This window comes from Falco punctatus (genome assembly GCF_963210335.1).
Source record: "Falco punctatus genome assembly, chromosome: 5".
Taxonomy (NCBI): Eukaryota; Metazoa; Chordata; class Aves; order Falconiformes; family Falconidae; genus Falco; species Falco punctatus.
This window is the reverse complement of record NC_137584.1, coordinates 25,218,533-25,235,365: the sequence shown is the minus strand read 5'-3', so window position 1 is coordinate 25,235,365 and position 16,833 is coordinate 25,218,533. Positions and strand designations below refer to the sequence as shown.

At 36.8% G+C, this 16,833-nt stretch overlaps 1 protein-coding gene across 19 annotated transcripts in view; it reads left to right on the top strand.

The window, feature by feature from the left end:
* Window positions 1-16,833, top strand: part of MYT1L (myelin transcription factor 1 like) — a 331,228-nt gene that overhangs the window by 187,095 nt on the left and 127,300 nt on the right. For all 19 annotated transcript variants that reach the window (XR_013928157.1, XM_080387780.1, XM_080387781.1 and 16 more), the window contains 3 exons: window positions 11,496-11,550; window positions 11,733-11,766; window positions 12,064-12,126. Coding sequence is in view for 18 of the 19 variants with exons in the window: in XM_080387780.1 (XP_080243906.1) it covers window positions 11,496-11,550; window positions 11,733-11,766; window positions 12,064-12,126 (152 nt within the window). In the remaining variant the exon portion in view is untranslated. The remainder of the gene's footprint in view (window positions 1-11,495; window positions 11,551-11,732; window positions 11,767-12,063; window positions 12,127-16,833) is intronic.

Genomic DNA, 16,833 nt, shown 5'->3' with positions numbered 1-16,833 from the left:
GCTCCTCAGTTACTGGCATCTGGACATACAAACCCCCAGGATGCAGCCCTGCTCCAGTTGCTGGTGCAGACTGCCACCCACCCACCCATACCCACCCCCCTCCCCACCCCCCTCCCCACCCCCCCACCCACACCCACCCACACCCCCCACCCCCTCCCCACCCCCCCACTCCCCACCACACACACACACACCACTCACCCCCACCCCTGCATGCACGCACGCGCGCGCACACACACACACACACACACGGGACTCCCCTGACCCCATAGCCAACACCCATGCTCTTGCCCACAGAGACACGTGCACTGCCACACCCGGAGCTGGCCCTTGGGGACCCACCCAGCCCCCCTGGTCCCAGGGCACCTCACCTGCTCACCTATTTGTCCAGCTTGACCTTTGCTAGTGGTCACACTCACTTTCACATCCGCACTTGTTCCAGTTGCTGGCACCACGGACACAGATCCTGCCACCCAAGGTCTGACTCCCATTGCTGCACTGACACCACTGCACACACAAGCGTGCACACACAAGTGTGCACACACATACTCACAGAGAGTGGAGAGCTCTCACCCAGGAAAGAGTTAAAAAGGAATTTAGACTAAATAAAAAAGACTGTGCAGGTCAGGTGCAGGGCATGGCCAGAGAAGCATACTGACCAGCCAACGATTTACACTCAACTGGCCCTTTTTATCCCCTTGCCCCTCAGTTTTACGACAATAAATCTTACAAGCTGTCTCTGTCAGGCTTTCTTCCATCTCCTTTTCTGCATGACCTTTTTCATCATGCCAAAGTTTAGGCTTTGGTCAGCTTTGAGATGTTGGAGCTAAAAAGGTTGTGTCTTTGGTATTGATATATCAACAAATAATCATTTTTTCAGAACATGAAAAAACATTACAGCTTTTGCATCATCAAATGTCTTTAATGAAAGCAAAACAAAGCTGCAATCCTTGTGTCTCAAGGAGAAATGAGAAGGGTGATCCAGTTTTAAAGCCAAATCTCTGACCCAGGCCTTTTGTCCCTTAGAACAGTACTATAGCCACCAGGCTACAACATATTTTGGAGCTTATCTCTCTTCCAAAGTGTTAATCTGAAGCATTTAAATATTCACTGAGATAAGCAGCTTGACTAAATAGTTTAGTGGCTAGGTGATGTGTAAAACCAATCATCTAGGTTAATATTTAATCTGTATTCTGTGAAAGAGACCATCATCATCCAATGAGGCTGGTGACAGTTTACCCCAGAGTACCTTAAATTATGGTAGTCGAGAAATTCTTCATATTTGTTTGACTACTTTCAGAAGATAGGAGGACTGGGAAACCGCATCTTTTGTATCGTGCTAAGTGTAACTAGCAACTGCTAGAAATATGAAGTCTTGGTTTTTATGGATGTAGTCCTGTGCCACCAGAATTTCTGAAACAAATTTAGTGAATTTGGTGCAAATTTGGTTCAGAATCACCAACGATATGGAAAATAATCTTCAAGGAATCTCATTTCTTGACATTCCTAAAGGTTTAAATGCTTGAAAGTAGCATGATATGCTTCTACTCATGACAACAAGGAAATTACAGTTCTCTTAAGTCCAAAATATATATCTGTATTTATTTTCTAATTCTTACCATAAATTTTACATTCAGCTTTTATCTGTGCTGCTTTTGACTGCTTTGCTGGCTGGTATATAGATGTATATAGACCTATTGTATCTTCTGTTTTATTTCATTTCTTGTTATAAGGCCTTTGGATCAGACTGCTTTCTTTGTCTGCCTGCATCTAATGCAAGGAAGCACGAATCCTTGTCTGAGCCTGTCTATATGACCAAAATAAGAATTGTAATAGGAACGGTAAAACTTCTAAAACATTCTTTTCTTGTCATGTGAAGAATAAGTACCTTTTCAGTCAAAAATCCTTATAAATAGGGGAGAAAAAAACCAACATGACTGACTTTGAAGTTCTTGAGGCTTCAGTATTGCACCGTCCTGTTAGCATGCACTGGCACTCACCACCGTGACCACTCACAGAGCAAGCAGCCTGGTGTGGGAGCACACTTGAGGACTGGTTAAAGAAGGACAGTGTGATTGCACTCCAGCTTCACAGTTGACTTGGCCTTTCTTCACAGCTGCATGTGAAAGCACAGGCTAGGGCATAGATGAAGAGATTTAAAATTAGATACTAGGACCTGGCTTTTAATACTGTTAAGTACTTACAAGTTTTTGGAAGACAAAACTAATTATTTTATTGGCTTATGAAAAACAATGAGACTCTGGAGGGATTTGAATTGCTCAGCTGTGGGGACATATTCTGGATCTCTTCTTCCAGATGGAAGTTTCAGTTCTGTTATAGCTCATGTCCCAAAGCCTACTCACTGAGCATATCCAAAGTGTCTTTATGGAAATACAGACTGATGAAAGGATATCTTCTCTCCCAGTAAAGTGCTCTAGATCCGGTGTTATTTCTTCCTACCTCTAATTTCCACACTACTTTCTCATTCCTCATGTCTAAGAATGTAAACAAAGTAATGACAATGATGCCTAAATGAGCCATGTGCACTTCAGGTCTTTTCCACTCTAACTAATATAAAGCCAATGAGAAATACTTGAAAGTGTTTCCTGCCTTGCCACCAGAATAATTCAATGAATCCCAAATGTATTTCCTCACAAAAAGAATATGTGGTGAATTTCTGAGTTTAACCAAAATTCTGCTTATTCTGGCCTGCATTTAAAAATTTGGCTGCAGCCTGCACTGTTCATCTGAAAACTGAAAGATTGGATTCCCTCTGTAGATTATAGTAGGAGAATGACTCAAACTCTGAGAACAAGTCCTGAGGATACATTATTCTACTGTTCTGCAAGAAGGACTCTCCTTGATATTAATAAAAGCTTTTTGTGTTCATCACAAGTGGAAGAGGACAAAAGAGTAATTTATATTCTAGTCATCAATTTGTCCACGTGCCTGTTTGGTCACTTTGTAATATGTACCTTCAACTTGTAGCTTTTATCTTTGCGGAGTTCCCTCTGGAACTCTGCTCCAAGAGGGCCTGGTTATATGCTGGTGTTTTCCTGAAGTGAAGATTCAAATAATATAATTCTCTTAGAAGTTTGCCTTTTTACTGAAAAGGGTGCTATAAAGTATTTGAACTAAATTTCAGATGTCCATACCAATAAGACACGTGAGTTTGGGGGGAAAGGGTCTGAAAGAACAGGGAAAGCACTTTCCCTTCTGCCTGAGTTTTCCTTAAGTACTCCAGAAGCTTCTTAGAGTAACTTTATGTCCTGCAGGTTTGTTTCTCTTTTGTCTTGTGGATCTTACAATCAGAAACAATGCATTAAATATATTTGGGAGAATCATACAAATTTGCTGTCAAAACCCAGATCTTGAACATTATTCTGCTCTTTAAGAGCAGTACTAGGCCACATTTAATTAAGAGGATTGAAATACTAAGAACTGATTTTAAAGAACTGACTATGTAAATATAGTTGTAGCGGGATACAAGAATACTGTGTCAAAAGCCCTGTTAAAGTTGAGGTAAATTACATCCACTGTTCTCCCTTCATACACAAATGCAGTCATTTTATCCTCAAATGGAATTTTAAGGCTGTGATTAGTAAGGCATAAATCAAGGGTCATATATTGTTTTAGATTCAGGTTTGGTCTACCCTACTGACATTTAGGGGAGAGGAAGATCTGCTGGAGCATATTGTTATAAAAGTTGCATCAGTAAGTCCAACTGAAACCTCCGTGGATTGAATAGGAAGCTCTACATTGACTCCAGTGATCAGGTCTTTTGATGTCATATGGAAAGTCAAGGTTTTGTACATACACGCTGAGATCAGATTTAGGTTAACTTGATCTGCACATTTTAATTCCCCAGAATCTTCACACATGTTGCCCTGATGCTTGATGGTAGCACTTCTGGATGAAACTGTGCATCTACGGCTATGGTTCAGTCAAATAGTTTGAAATATAATCTTATTAAAAAAACAAACCCAAAATATAGCGCCTAAATCCTGGGTCATTCTAGATTGAGGAGCATTGAGGAGCGATGTAAGGACATACACAGTTTTATCTTGGTGTACCTCTGGAATAGTGCCATAACTTTGTAGTTTCAGTACCATGGTAGAGATCATGTGCTAAGTATTGATTATTTTTAGTTGTCTAATATAAAGTTAAATTAATTTAATCCAGTTCTTCAGTTAACTTACATTAATATATACTCTGCATCTTTAATTTTTAGAATTGCCTTTTCTTTCTTCATGTTTTTTTGCAACATGCAACATGGGTCATGTTGCATAAATTCAGATTAACACAGAACTCCAAGAGAATTGCACAAAACAGAGGAATAGCTTCTTAAAGTAAATTAATAGATATATTGCAAAAAATTATGTCACATATTTTCAGTTTAAATCTAGGATATTATTTTCTTATATATTTTACACAGTGGTGTTTCCAATTGTAATTTGTCTTTTATTATTTGAAAGTGGAGGTTAGTATACTGAAAGAGTATAGTTAATGACTTTCATGTAGTGAAAGTATGTAATAAAGCACAGAGATACTTGGGGACCCATTGAAGTAATTGGGAAATGTCACATTTATCAAATAGGTTCAACAGCATTTCACAAACCATATCCAGCTTCTAAAAACTTACTCAGATTATCAGGTGCAATACTTGACAAATGTCATTATTAAATAAATTGCTTTTGGAATACACAGACAGGCTGAAAAAGTTATGTTAGAACTTGGATTTACTTGCCATTTTCTAAGGAGAGCAGTAGAAGGTCAGTTTACAATTTGTTTAGGAAGACTGTACAAAGTACTAAAATAGTATGGGATACACTGCTTACATAAACTACCCATCATTTTCCAGGTTATGTTTCTTTGATGATGACAATATAGAATCATTTTAACTGTGGGAAATACATTTGCCGTGTTTTGTTTCATTCTTTGAGATACTAGATTTAAAAGAAAAATTCTTTACATCCTTCCATGTTAACTTCCACACAGAAGAAAGAACATGCTTTAAGTTATAAAAATAAATTCTGAGCAAACCTTGGCTATAAAAGTAGTACAGGAATATTACCTGTAGAAATTTGAATCTTGCATCATGGCTGGCTGAAAATCTGCCTTTACTGAGTAACTCGTCTGTCACAGGGAGATGATTTTTTAACTGCAACCTTTTTATATAATCAACTCATTACATTTTCAGGAAATCAGAATTTTTGTCTCTGAACATTTTATTTTTATCACATTATGATCATGTCTAATACTACTGATTAGGGAAAAGCAAAATTTCAAATAATTTTAGCATCATACTTGATTGGCAGTAACAATTATGCAGTAATTCTAGTATTTACCAGTATTTGCCGTGGATTTTTTAGGTCCTAAATGATCGTCTTCTACTTTTGTGTAGCATAGACAATGAATGCTATATGAATGCTCTGCCTCTGTAAACACTGGACAGTTTTTGAGAGTATTTGAGAATCCAGGTTTTGATTTGAAGAAATCTTGGTAAGGAAAAAATTGGGAAAGGAAAATTTTAGAAGTCCAGATTTAAGGCTCTCAGTTCATTCTTGGCTTTCTGGACTTCTGGTACATCATGGCTAGAGGGAAACAAGAATAATATTCACTAAGCAGGCATTGGCTGACCGGGAAGTTTTGGAACTTGGGACTGAACCTTGCAGTCTCCATGCCTCTAGCAAGAAATTCAGATACCTTGAGAATTTCAACAAGAATGATCAGTTTCAGGACTACCTGCCTGCAAGGGAAGAAAATGCTGAGCTACTTCCCCACAAGGGAGCAAAAATTGCCATTTCTCCTGGAAAGGAGCCTAAAGCTTTGGATCCCTCACAGTTGGTAACCCTGAGGAAGTCCATATGGTAGATATGTGAGCATATATAGAGATAGGGAGAGTAGTGCTGATTGTGAAACTTTTGGGAGCTTGGTCTCAGATAAGTCTATGATGAGACCTGTAGCCTTAAATCTATAGACTTTAAAAACCTGTAGATTCCATCAGGGTATTTGGCAAGCTAACAGAAAAATAGGTAAGGTCTTGATGAAAACTTGCCCTCTATTGTTAGAAGTTCCTGACCATATCTGACTACCTCAGCAGTTTTCTGGAAAATTAATACTGCCTGAAAGGTTGTGCAGCTACAGATCACATTCTGCCCTTCAGCTACAGCAGCACAGAAATTGCTCGTGTTCATCTGGCTGTCCAGATCCTCTTCACTGTTACTGCCTTACAGATTATGATCTTTGGTCTTTCAAGCATGCCCCACATTCTTTGTTCATAGGTACAACACCTTGGAATTGGTATGTTCTTCAGTTGAGTCAAATCTGCCAAATGACATAGGCCAGTGTATGTAACTGGCCTGTCTCCAACACAGTTTATCACTCCATTAATTTCTGTGTTATCTGTGTATTTCAGTAGCATATAATCTTCCAGAGTACTGGTGAAGATACGGAATATTATAGTACTAAAACATATACCTGTGGGCTTATATTAGAAAGGCTCTTATTAAACACACATTTTTAATTTTTTACATTTATTTTTGTAAAAAAATAATTTTTATACAAAATATTTTTTTCTGGAGAAATATTTGTTAATAGTTACAAATATGTTGATTAACGAAGTGCTTATTTTATTGTCTGAATGTTCAGTCAGAGAAAGCAAAATTTTAAAAGGTGTCTAAGGATATGATATCCTAACATAGCTATTTTATCAACAAATTTGAATATTTGAATTATCATCAAAGACCAGTTTCAAGTAGTTTTGATTACAGATTTTTCATGCTGAAGTGTAGACTGGTGCTAATTATGTCATCATCTTTTATCCCATATCAGCTTTTGTATGATGTTACTAAGGGTCAGCATCAGGAAGATTAACTTAGTGAGCCACACCAGTGGCTCTCTCAGCACTTAGTAGAGATTAATTTAAAAAGTTACAATTTTATCAGATTTTTTTTTTTTTCCCATTTCTCCAGCATTTTCCAAGTGGTCCATATAAGTGTTTACATATAAACAGCAATGTCTTGCAGAACTATCGGGCTATGTTAATTTTGAGGGGTAAATGTTGTCTGGGACTTTGTTTTTTAAATAACAAATAGCTGATTTTTTTTTACTTTTTAAAAGTTTTCTTCTTGGTTATTAGTACTAGCTAGTAATTATCTCCAAATAATAATTAAAAAAATATTTCCTTCCAAATATATATGTAATGTCTTATTATTACCATGTTTACCATTCAACATTTGGTCTTCGCTGATATTTTTTGTTCTGCCTATTGATAGTTTATGTTTACTAGTAAACTCCTCTACATGTGTATACATGCATATGAATTATTTTTTAAACCGCATGAGCTACAAGTTGTTATTTTAAGCATTGGATTGTTGAAGAGGAGTTATTACATTTATCTTCTTTTTTCTTCTCTTTTTTATTAGTGAATCCTTCTGATGTGGTTATGCGCCTTTTTTAACATTTAATGAAGTATTTTTCAGCTGCCTCTAATCACAGTCATTTTATATTAAAAGGTTCTCTTCTACTCAGTTCGTCTTACGATTATATCCAGCTTTCATATACTGACACTTTTATAGCACCTTGTGTTCATGTGTGCATGTGTGTATTAGTTTTTGGGATCAGATTCTGTACATTAAGACACAAAAAGTCTTAAATGCCTGCACACAGCTGACCACACAAGACTTTCTTTTTTCATTTTTACCCAGAAAAGTGAGATTTAATACAGATTTTCCTTCAGCTGGTAAAATAAGTTCTTACACGAGAGATTAATCAGATACAATTTTTCTGAACTTCAAGGATACTCCTATGGTTATACTATTCACCTGCCACCCCATAAGAATCATTCACTGCAACACAGATCTTTTTTCCTTTCTGTTCTTTCCAATGATAAAGAAACTATTCAATCTGTTTCATGTCCTATTTGATTGTCTTCAACAAACTTTCCAATATAACAGACCTTCTTTTGTACCCCATCTTGTGATTTATTAGTTAGAGCACAGATCAGTGACTACTCACGGTCTTGTTTCTCTAAATCTTTGATAATACTGATGCAGAGTTGCTAGCTCTGCCTCTCTCTGCCCATCATCCTTAAGTAAGGGATATCCAATAATTTGATTATTTTTAATTATGGATTACCAGGTTTAATGTCTACCAAGACCTTTTTTTTCTTCTTCTCAGAATTAAGAACTTAGACCTTCCCTTTTCATGACTAGAGCTTCTCTTTGTAGCCATGTTAAGAATTTCTTCTCTTCCTACTCCTGATGCCTTGCTCTTTGCTTTCATACATGATCTTTTAGGTGTCTTCTCTTAGATACCAAGCTAAAAGCACCTCTAGCCAGCCTGTCCTCAATGTCCATGAGTTCTCTGGATCAGTGACTGTATTCTACAGAACTGTAATGCAAAAGTCATGAATGAAGTAGAACTACTGAGGTGATCTCCTTGTGAGTCACTAAGGTCCACATTTCCTCTTTCTGCATGTGAAAATGGTGAGGAAGTCCATGTTTGTGTGAGATTAATGGCCTCAGGAGCAGAATTTTGTTCCTGGCCATGGAAATGCCAGGGGTGCATCTGGGGATTGCTATGGCAGGCTGGCAGGTGACCATCCTTTCACAGAATCAATGTGTGTCTCGTAGAATTTCAGGAAATTGCTTGCTCCCAGCTTCCAGCATTGAATATGTGGAGGGATGAATGCTGAAGGTTTGACATGACAGACAAAGTCGTGAAGATCTGTAAGTGAGCATATAAATAACGTCAAAGCAAGATACCATTGGCTAAATGTAGGCACCTACCATCATTTGGTGAATCCTAGAGCATCCAAGACACATGTTGCTTTATATGACAGGACATCTAGGTCATAGACAAAGGCTGGTAGATCTGTGCCCTTTTGGAGAAGCAGCAGGCTATGCAGCATACACAACAAAATTTAAAATAACACTGCATGACTGCAGCTTTTACAATCCTTTCTCATGTCTTTGATTTGCTTCTGGAACTGGACTTTGTGGATCCTACAGGGGCTTTTCCAGATTAGTGATTTCTTCTTTGATTGTCAGTGTAGTCAAAATTGTACCCACAGCATTCTTGAAGTGCTTATTTTTGTTTCGAAAGACAGGCAAATCTGTTTTGTAGTTTGCCCCTTCTAAATTTACACCGACTATTGTAACAACTAGGGCAGCATTTCCAGGTTAAGATCATAACAGTTCTTTAAGCAGATTTTTTTAGTGGCATCAAATGATGCTAGATAATGTGTTTCAAATTTTTTTAAAAAACATACTAGGCTGAAGATCAGGTAACTCCACTTCTGGTTTTACCAAGTCATTATGCAAGAGTTACAGAATAGCACAATGTACTGTTTTCGTATTAGTAAAATGAAAATAGTATCATCATCTAGTGGGTAATTTTTATATTCCAGAGATGCTGTTTTGTGCTTTGATATGGCAATTTGAAAGGCTTTAAATGCATATCTGATCTTAGGAGCTGAGAAGCCAGTCAGGATGTGAACGCAAGGTGTAGGATAGACACTGCAGATGGGTTAAAGTTTAAGATTCAGTTTTGGTGCCTGTAGTTAGCTACCTACAGGCATGCTAAGTGTCTCATGCTATAGTCAATGGAGGGCTAGACAGTATGGGCAGAGGTGCCTAGGAACTGATTCTGTCCAGCCTGAAGTAAAACCTAGTAGCTGATCAGAGGAATCGTTCCTCAAGGACCAGTGGTTATGTTCACTAGGGTTAAGTTCAGTTGCCTAAGCATAGGAAGCTGGTGCCATTTCTGATGCCAGAGGATATCTGAAAGATCAATACAGGGTTGGCAGATAAACAGAGGACCTACCTGTACCCTTCTGTACCTTGCTGGACTGGCAATTGAAGGCTTGATGGGATACCTTATGATATCTCAGATAGCACTATTGGTTGACGATGATGGAAGCTTGTGCTCCTAATTTATATGCACACTTCTATGTGTAGGTGTCTTGATTTAAACATGAAACCCATTTTGAGTGATGCAAAGGTCCCCATCAGAAGACTGCACTGAAGCCCCCTGCTAGAGGCTGGTTCTGTATTAGCTTTCATAATATCTGATTATTTTAGAAGGTCATTCCTTTAGTGTGGAATAAATCACACTATCAGGAACCAAATGATGACTACAAACTAGCAGAACTACATTAGTAGCATAAAGCCTTGTGAGGGTGACCCTTTTTCTCTACCAAATTCCTGTCACCCACAAATTTTGTTGTGGTGACACTTTCCTCCTGATGTAATGGGTTGAGGGAGCTCTTTAAAAGCAGCCCTTGATTTCTTCCTTGTCGGTTACTTCCCACATCATTTGTGTTAAGGTACTGACCAAAGAAACCTAGGTGATTAAAGGGTTAACTGCAAGTCGCTTGGACCTGTTTCCATGTTTTTGCATGAGATACGTGACATTCTTACCAGATATCAATCCAAGGATGTTACTATAAACCTGTGATTGATTTTTTTTTTTGTTCTTCCTGGGGGAATTGGAGCCTCATGGTCGATTTCTATGCTTCCTGACCTTTACAATATCATCTCTATGTATGAACCACTGCAGATCCATCTTGCCATATTATTCTTCCACATCCAAAGGAGCTGATGATACAGATACTGCATATATTTTCCTTGACACAGTCTATCAATGTAGTTCAGTGCAATCTGCTTCTGTTGAACAAGATTTTAAACTCTAGCTTGTAGTCTTGGGCAGTTTACCTTTGAATGTCTGGTGACAATAGCACATGGAAGATCAGAAGAAGCCAGGTGGCCCTATGGTAACTACTGTAGATCAGTGTTTATGATATTTTCTGAAGTCTGCCTGCACCCCTGCCCCTGTCTGGTCAATATTTAGGACTGCTGTATATCCATTACCGCATAGAAAGCTACATTGGATAAGCATGCTGTTTATAAAATGAAGGTAAAGATTTAGCCATATGTAGCCAGTAAGCACATTCGTGAAGGCTTGAAAAACACATCTAAACAGTGAAACACCTTGGGAAAGGTCGTAATGTCATGTTAAATAACATGAAATCTTTGAAGTTCTAATGATAACTCTTTATCTCCTTTTCAGTCATTATTCCTTCTTTTCCCACTGCAAAGTGTTTGGTTAGAAAGCAAGCTATGGTGTGTGACCTATTGACTTCCATTTTAAATTGTGTAGAAATGTATTGAATCCTTGTTTCAAAATATATGGGAGTAATCAGGGTTTTATGTAAGAAATATCCCTTTGAAAAGAGGAACCAGCACTAAGTTGCACACAATTTGCTATGAAAGCGTGGCATGCAAACAGACTGATTAAAGCAGAAATTACTGCATTTTCTGTTTTTAAATAAACATAAAGATCCTCAAAATCCCTTGTAAGGTGGACTTTCCCTTACAGGATAAAATGGAATTAAAATAGTGTCAATAAATTGTGTGAGAGACTGTATCAGTCTGTGCATTGATAGTCTGTGCATGCAGGATAAGAACATTGACTGCCTGCTAATCTATTCCCAGATGGAGGTGGATGCAGACGAGAAGCGCCATCGCACACGCTCCAAAGGTGTTCGAGGTACGTCTCTTGGTTCAGTAAATCACTCAAGGCCCCTGCTCAGGGTGACCTTCATCCTCCAGAATCTCTTTGCACGATTCATTCTGACCCTTTCTTTTACACAACCTTTCTGGTAATTTTCTATAGAAGAGGGGTACTTGTAATAGATGATAAATTTTTATATATTTTCCATCTCTCTGCAGTTCCCGTGGAACCAGCCATACAAGAGCTGTTCAGGTTAGTGCTCTGAGTGTAAAATGTATCCGCATTAGCAATTTAGAAAATTCATGCCTTTTAATGGGTATAATGCACTTTCAAGTTCATTGGTGGTTTGCTCATGCCCTGCTGCACTGATGAAATTAATTCCCTCGAGACTTGCTAATAAAAAGCATCCCCTCTTTTTTTCCCTTCAGTTATTTGATTTTTCTTTCTGTCTTGGTTGCCCTCCATTTCTGTAATACCTACTGCCTGCTTTTAGTATAATCTTTCTGCAGCACACCAGCACCTATATAATTAATTCTCTCTCTCTTGCAGCTGTCCCACGCCTGGCTGTGATGGCAGTGGTCATGTTAGTGGCAAATATGCAAGGCACAGAAGGTAATATCTGTAATTTTTCATAATTTAGTGAAGGCATTTGGTAAACAAGTTAGCTGGCATGACCTTGATAAACCAAACGATGATAAAAATTAACAATTAGACATTCTAGAAACCATTAGGATTCTCTGCTTTTTTTTCTTTCTGAATGTCACACAGAATCTAACTTACATTTTTGCTGAGGTAACTTATTCTCATTGTCGATCTTCTCTCAATTTTTTGCATACAGTTCTCTTGCTTATGTGTTGCAAATTAAAATTTGGCCCTACTGACATGTTGGCGCCAGTGTGACTTCTGTTATTTAGTGTATTTTATAACCGAATGAAAATGAGCTTCTTGAACATTTTAAGTTCGATGATTAGGTTAGATTCAGAGGTCAAAGCCTAAGACAGATCAGTGATAATAAGACTTCAGTGTTCAAATGTTATATGATAGTTATAAGTACCTTTACTTCAGTTTCTAAACAGTATATGTGGAGACATTGCCTTAAGAAAACATTTTTAGCTGTTTATTTTTAATAATATATCAAGGTAGCATATGTTATACATACTACATGTGCTTCAAATTAATTTAGAGCTCAACCTTTACATTTCTGTGTCTGCAGTGTCAATGTTCAAGTGTTGTACATCTGTGTAAACAGCATTCCTTTCCTGAATCATTTGTCTGTGAATTTCTTCTGCAAGATTCTGAAAGTTTAACATCTCTAGAATACATGATTTTTTTTCTCATGTGCTGTGCATTTCATGCCCATTGTAGGAGATAAAATGGCTGACGTTTGATGATCTCTTCTGAATAGAGGGAGGTGTTCAAACCAGTGTTAAATTCTGCTGAAACTGTTAAGATTTTTTTTTTCATTCTTGACTTTTTCAAGTTGTAAAGCACTTGTGGTGTTTATAAGAACACATATTTCACACCAAATCTGATAAGTTCTTTGTAATGAGGGCATATAGCTTTTATGAATTAAATTGAAATTATATGTTTGTGGTTAAGGCATTTATTTGAAACAGGAAAAGTTTCCAAACATACATGACAATCCACTCAGTGCCACTTAGTCCACTCATGTGCCTTTTTTCTTATCAGTGACTGAAGCTTCGAGACAAGTCCAGAAAATACCTTCAAAATTAGAACAAGAAAAGCAATATACTTGATATTAAAATTCTTTGGAATTACATTTGAACAATATAACAGAAAATAATTGTATCATATATTTTTATATATTGTATACTTATGTATAATTTCTTTTCCTAATATTTTTCACTTACAAAAGTGGTAGGGTTTTGTGGTTATTTGAAGGATTTGGTTAGACTGGAACATTGATTTAGGAAAAGTAACCAACATTTTCCTTAAATAATTCTTAATTTCACTTGTGACTTCTCTTTTCAAATCATGTTTTTCTTTTGTCCATTTTCTTCATGCAAACACAAGCTTCATCAGTAATTAATGAATGGCACCAGAACCGTCTTTTCCCTCAGAAATTGCATGAGTAGTCAACAGTTAAATGACATGATTATAACATCCTTTCTAGTTACAAGATTGTAACTGCGTATGTTTCTTTACACTTCATGGGATTCGTGTGCAGATTTCAAAAACAAAAATCTTGAAACATACAGAAACTCTTAAGAAAATCTGACCTCTAAATTGCTATAACTTCAAACTATGTGTCTGTGTTTGTGTAAAACCACCCTTTTGGGGGAGGGGGAAGGAATAGATGTGAGGTTTGGAGATTGCATGCAGTTTTGAGACGTTAATTCCATATTTTGCTTTCTTGACATGATTCTGGTATGTCAGTACACGAACAGACTGAATCTCAGAGCTGTTAATTAAATGAAATTTTGGGCAGATGCGCAAAGAATAAAAATTGGATATACGTCAAAAATTCCTTTTTTTTTACTGGCTAAAGAATTTGTGGGTTTCTTATGTTTTCTTGTCACCCTGATTGCCAATCCACTAATCAAAATATATTTAACCAATATATGTCTTATTTAGTATAAAACCACAAAATTCTTTGTTGAGGTTTACAACCTACATATCTATTTTCTAAAAGAGCAGTAGTATGTTTATCTAGTCAACCAACACCTAGTAAATTTAAATTTTTGAAAGAATCTGAAGGAATTTATATTTTTCTTTTTTCTATTTTGCTATTTGGGTGGGAAAGACCCTCAAACATTTCTATCAAGGAAATCAGACTGTCTTAAAAATTTGATATGTTTAAGGAATTGCATGTTTCAGCTGATGCCTAACTCAATTCTGGTTAGACCTACAGAGCATTTTAATGAGGTTAAGACCTTTCTATTCACAATGCCAGACTGTCTCATTATTAGGAATGAAATGTATTCCCTTCCACTAGATGTAGTCAGAGCTCTCCAGAATTCTTTCTTCTATAACATCTTGAAGTCTGTGGAATTTTATTTTTTTTTAAATTGTAATTTTATCCTTGTAATATCAATGTGACAGTGAAAAACATGTTCAGATACTACATTAAATTTGAACTGAAATAAACAGATACTTTCAAATTTCCAGACAGCTTTGGGGATGAAGTGTTCTGCTGCTAAAATATTAGGCAGAAGTTAAAGGAAAGTTTTATCATAGGTTTTGTAACCCAGTTGTGATTTTAGTTATGAAAGAGCTGCAATGTTAGGGTTAGCTAAGGAAACATGCAGGCTTTATACGTCATTGATGCTTCCTTTGAGGTGTATGAAAATACAGGACTAGTACTGGTTAGGGTAACAGTGGTGACAGCTTGTTGTATCATTTCCATCTTTTTAATTTTTTCTTTGTGTAAAACTTAGTTGGAAGTGAAGCCTTGTATGACTTAGTTGATACTTTGCTATCAGTTCTTAAGTTTGGTGCTTAATTTTAGCTTGTTATTTGGGCATGCTAGTAACTAAGATGAACAGGTTTCTCTGCAGGGCACTTTAGGGTAGGGTGCTGGGATTGCTAAAATAATTTGGCAAAAGCACCTCCCTCCAGTGACTGCATAGAAAGTTCAGAAAGATTAACATCCCAGTTTGGGCACTGAAGGTAAGCGCCCAAAGTTACGTTGTGTGCCTACCTTCTTCAAAGCAGATTCATCTCTCTCTTTTTTTATTTTAGCAATACATAGAAACCTGAAGCTATCCCTCTAGTACACTCTATGATGCACAGCATGAAGCAGTGCCTCAACACAAGATTTTACGCAGATAGGACTTCAGTACCTGTTGTTTATGTTTCCAGGCACCTAAGGGCAACTGAACCACTCACAGATCATGCAGTTAAAGAAAATGCATGTATCTTTAAAGCATCAGGTCTTAAAAAATAGAAGGAAAAACAAAAGATCTGAAACCAAAAGCAAAACAAAGCCATAGACATGTTCAGATAGTGGAGACAACAAAAGAATTCAAATCTTAGGTGTGAAAATCAGAGCCTCTCCTTGGGCCGTGCTCCTGATACCGTTTATTTTATTCACTTGGTAACTCTTCAGGTCCATTGTGTATAGCAGCATAATAATCAACAGTACTTTTATACATTCAGATCTGTGAATTAATTTTGAACAATAAGCTTGGTCCAGATCCTTGAATACTTTTAGCTGTGAACAATCCGTCTGGGTGTATAGCAGTTACTCAAACCACACCAGGAGAGTGTTCCCAGAACTGTGTTTTCAGGACGTCTGTCAGCTAAGTGTCTGAAAAAAAACATAATCAGCTTTAAAGACAACAGGATTCACATTCTATGTATACAAATATAAATATAGAAGCAAGTCCAGTTTCTGGTCTTAAGTTCTGCAGGTGCAAATCTCATAGTTACTCTGGAGTAACTTGAGTGCAAATTGGCCTATGTTATTTACTAATTAGATGTGAATGATGGTTTTAGAAATATTACACCCTACTATGTTGCTGTGCATTTAGCATTTTTTTTTAAAACACATCGTAATACCAAATAGATGTCTATAGTTTGCTGTGTAAATAGGTATGTAGACACATCATAAAAATCCTAACTAAATTCCATTAAAAAAATACTGATTACGTGAAATGGCCTGTTTTAAAAGCTTCTTAACATCATAGTTAAATTTTTTCTCAAGTAACAAAAGCAATTAGATTCTGTAACAGATTAATCACTTACCAAATACTACATGCTTCAGAATGAAACACATTCTAACAAATAAAAGCCCTGAAAAGAATCTTAAGCTGGTAGTGTGGCACTATGTATATTAATTTAAGATTCTTTTAATGCATATATCGGTGCATATCTGAAAGTATATAAAGCAGTTATATAGAAATTAAAGCCAAACAGAAAGTTAGTCTGAAATAATACACATCAAATTTCAGCGAAGGATGGATTGTTAAGGCCAAATGACAAAACCTTCAGAATTAAAATGGAAATACTGATGGAGCTTCCACTATATCATGAATTTCCATCTGATTGCTGAAAATAAGGATTCAGATGAAATGAAACAACTTAAACATTTCATCCACCAAGGAATTTGGCATCCCTTTTCTTCAGTTCATAGTGTATTTGCAAGGGATTTTTTTTTCATTAATCTCTGATACAATGTCTAGCAAAAAGAACTGAGTCTCAAAAATGAAGAGGGATCATAAAATAATGTTTGGATCTATAATGTATGAATTGTGCCTAACCTTATAAAATATATTGCATTTTAATTTTCCACCAAATTTCTCAATATCATGAGCTCTTTGTTGCTTTACTAGGCTGTCTCTGTTTCTATTACGTTAT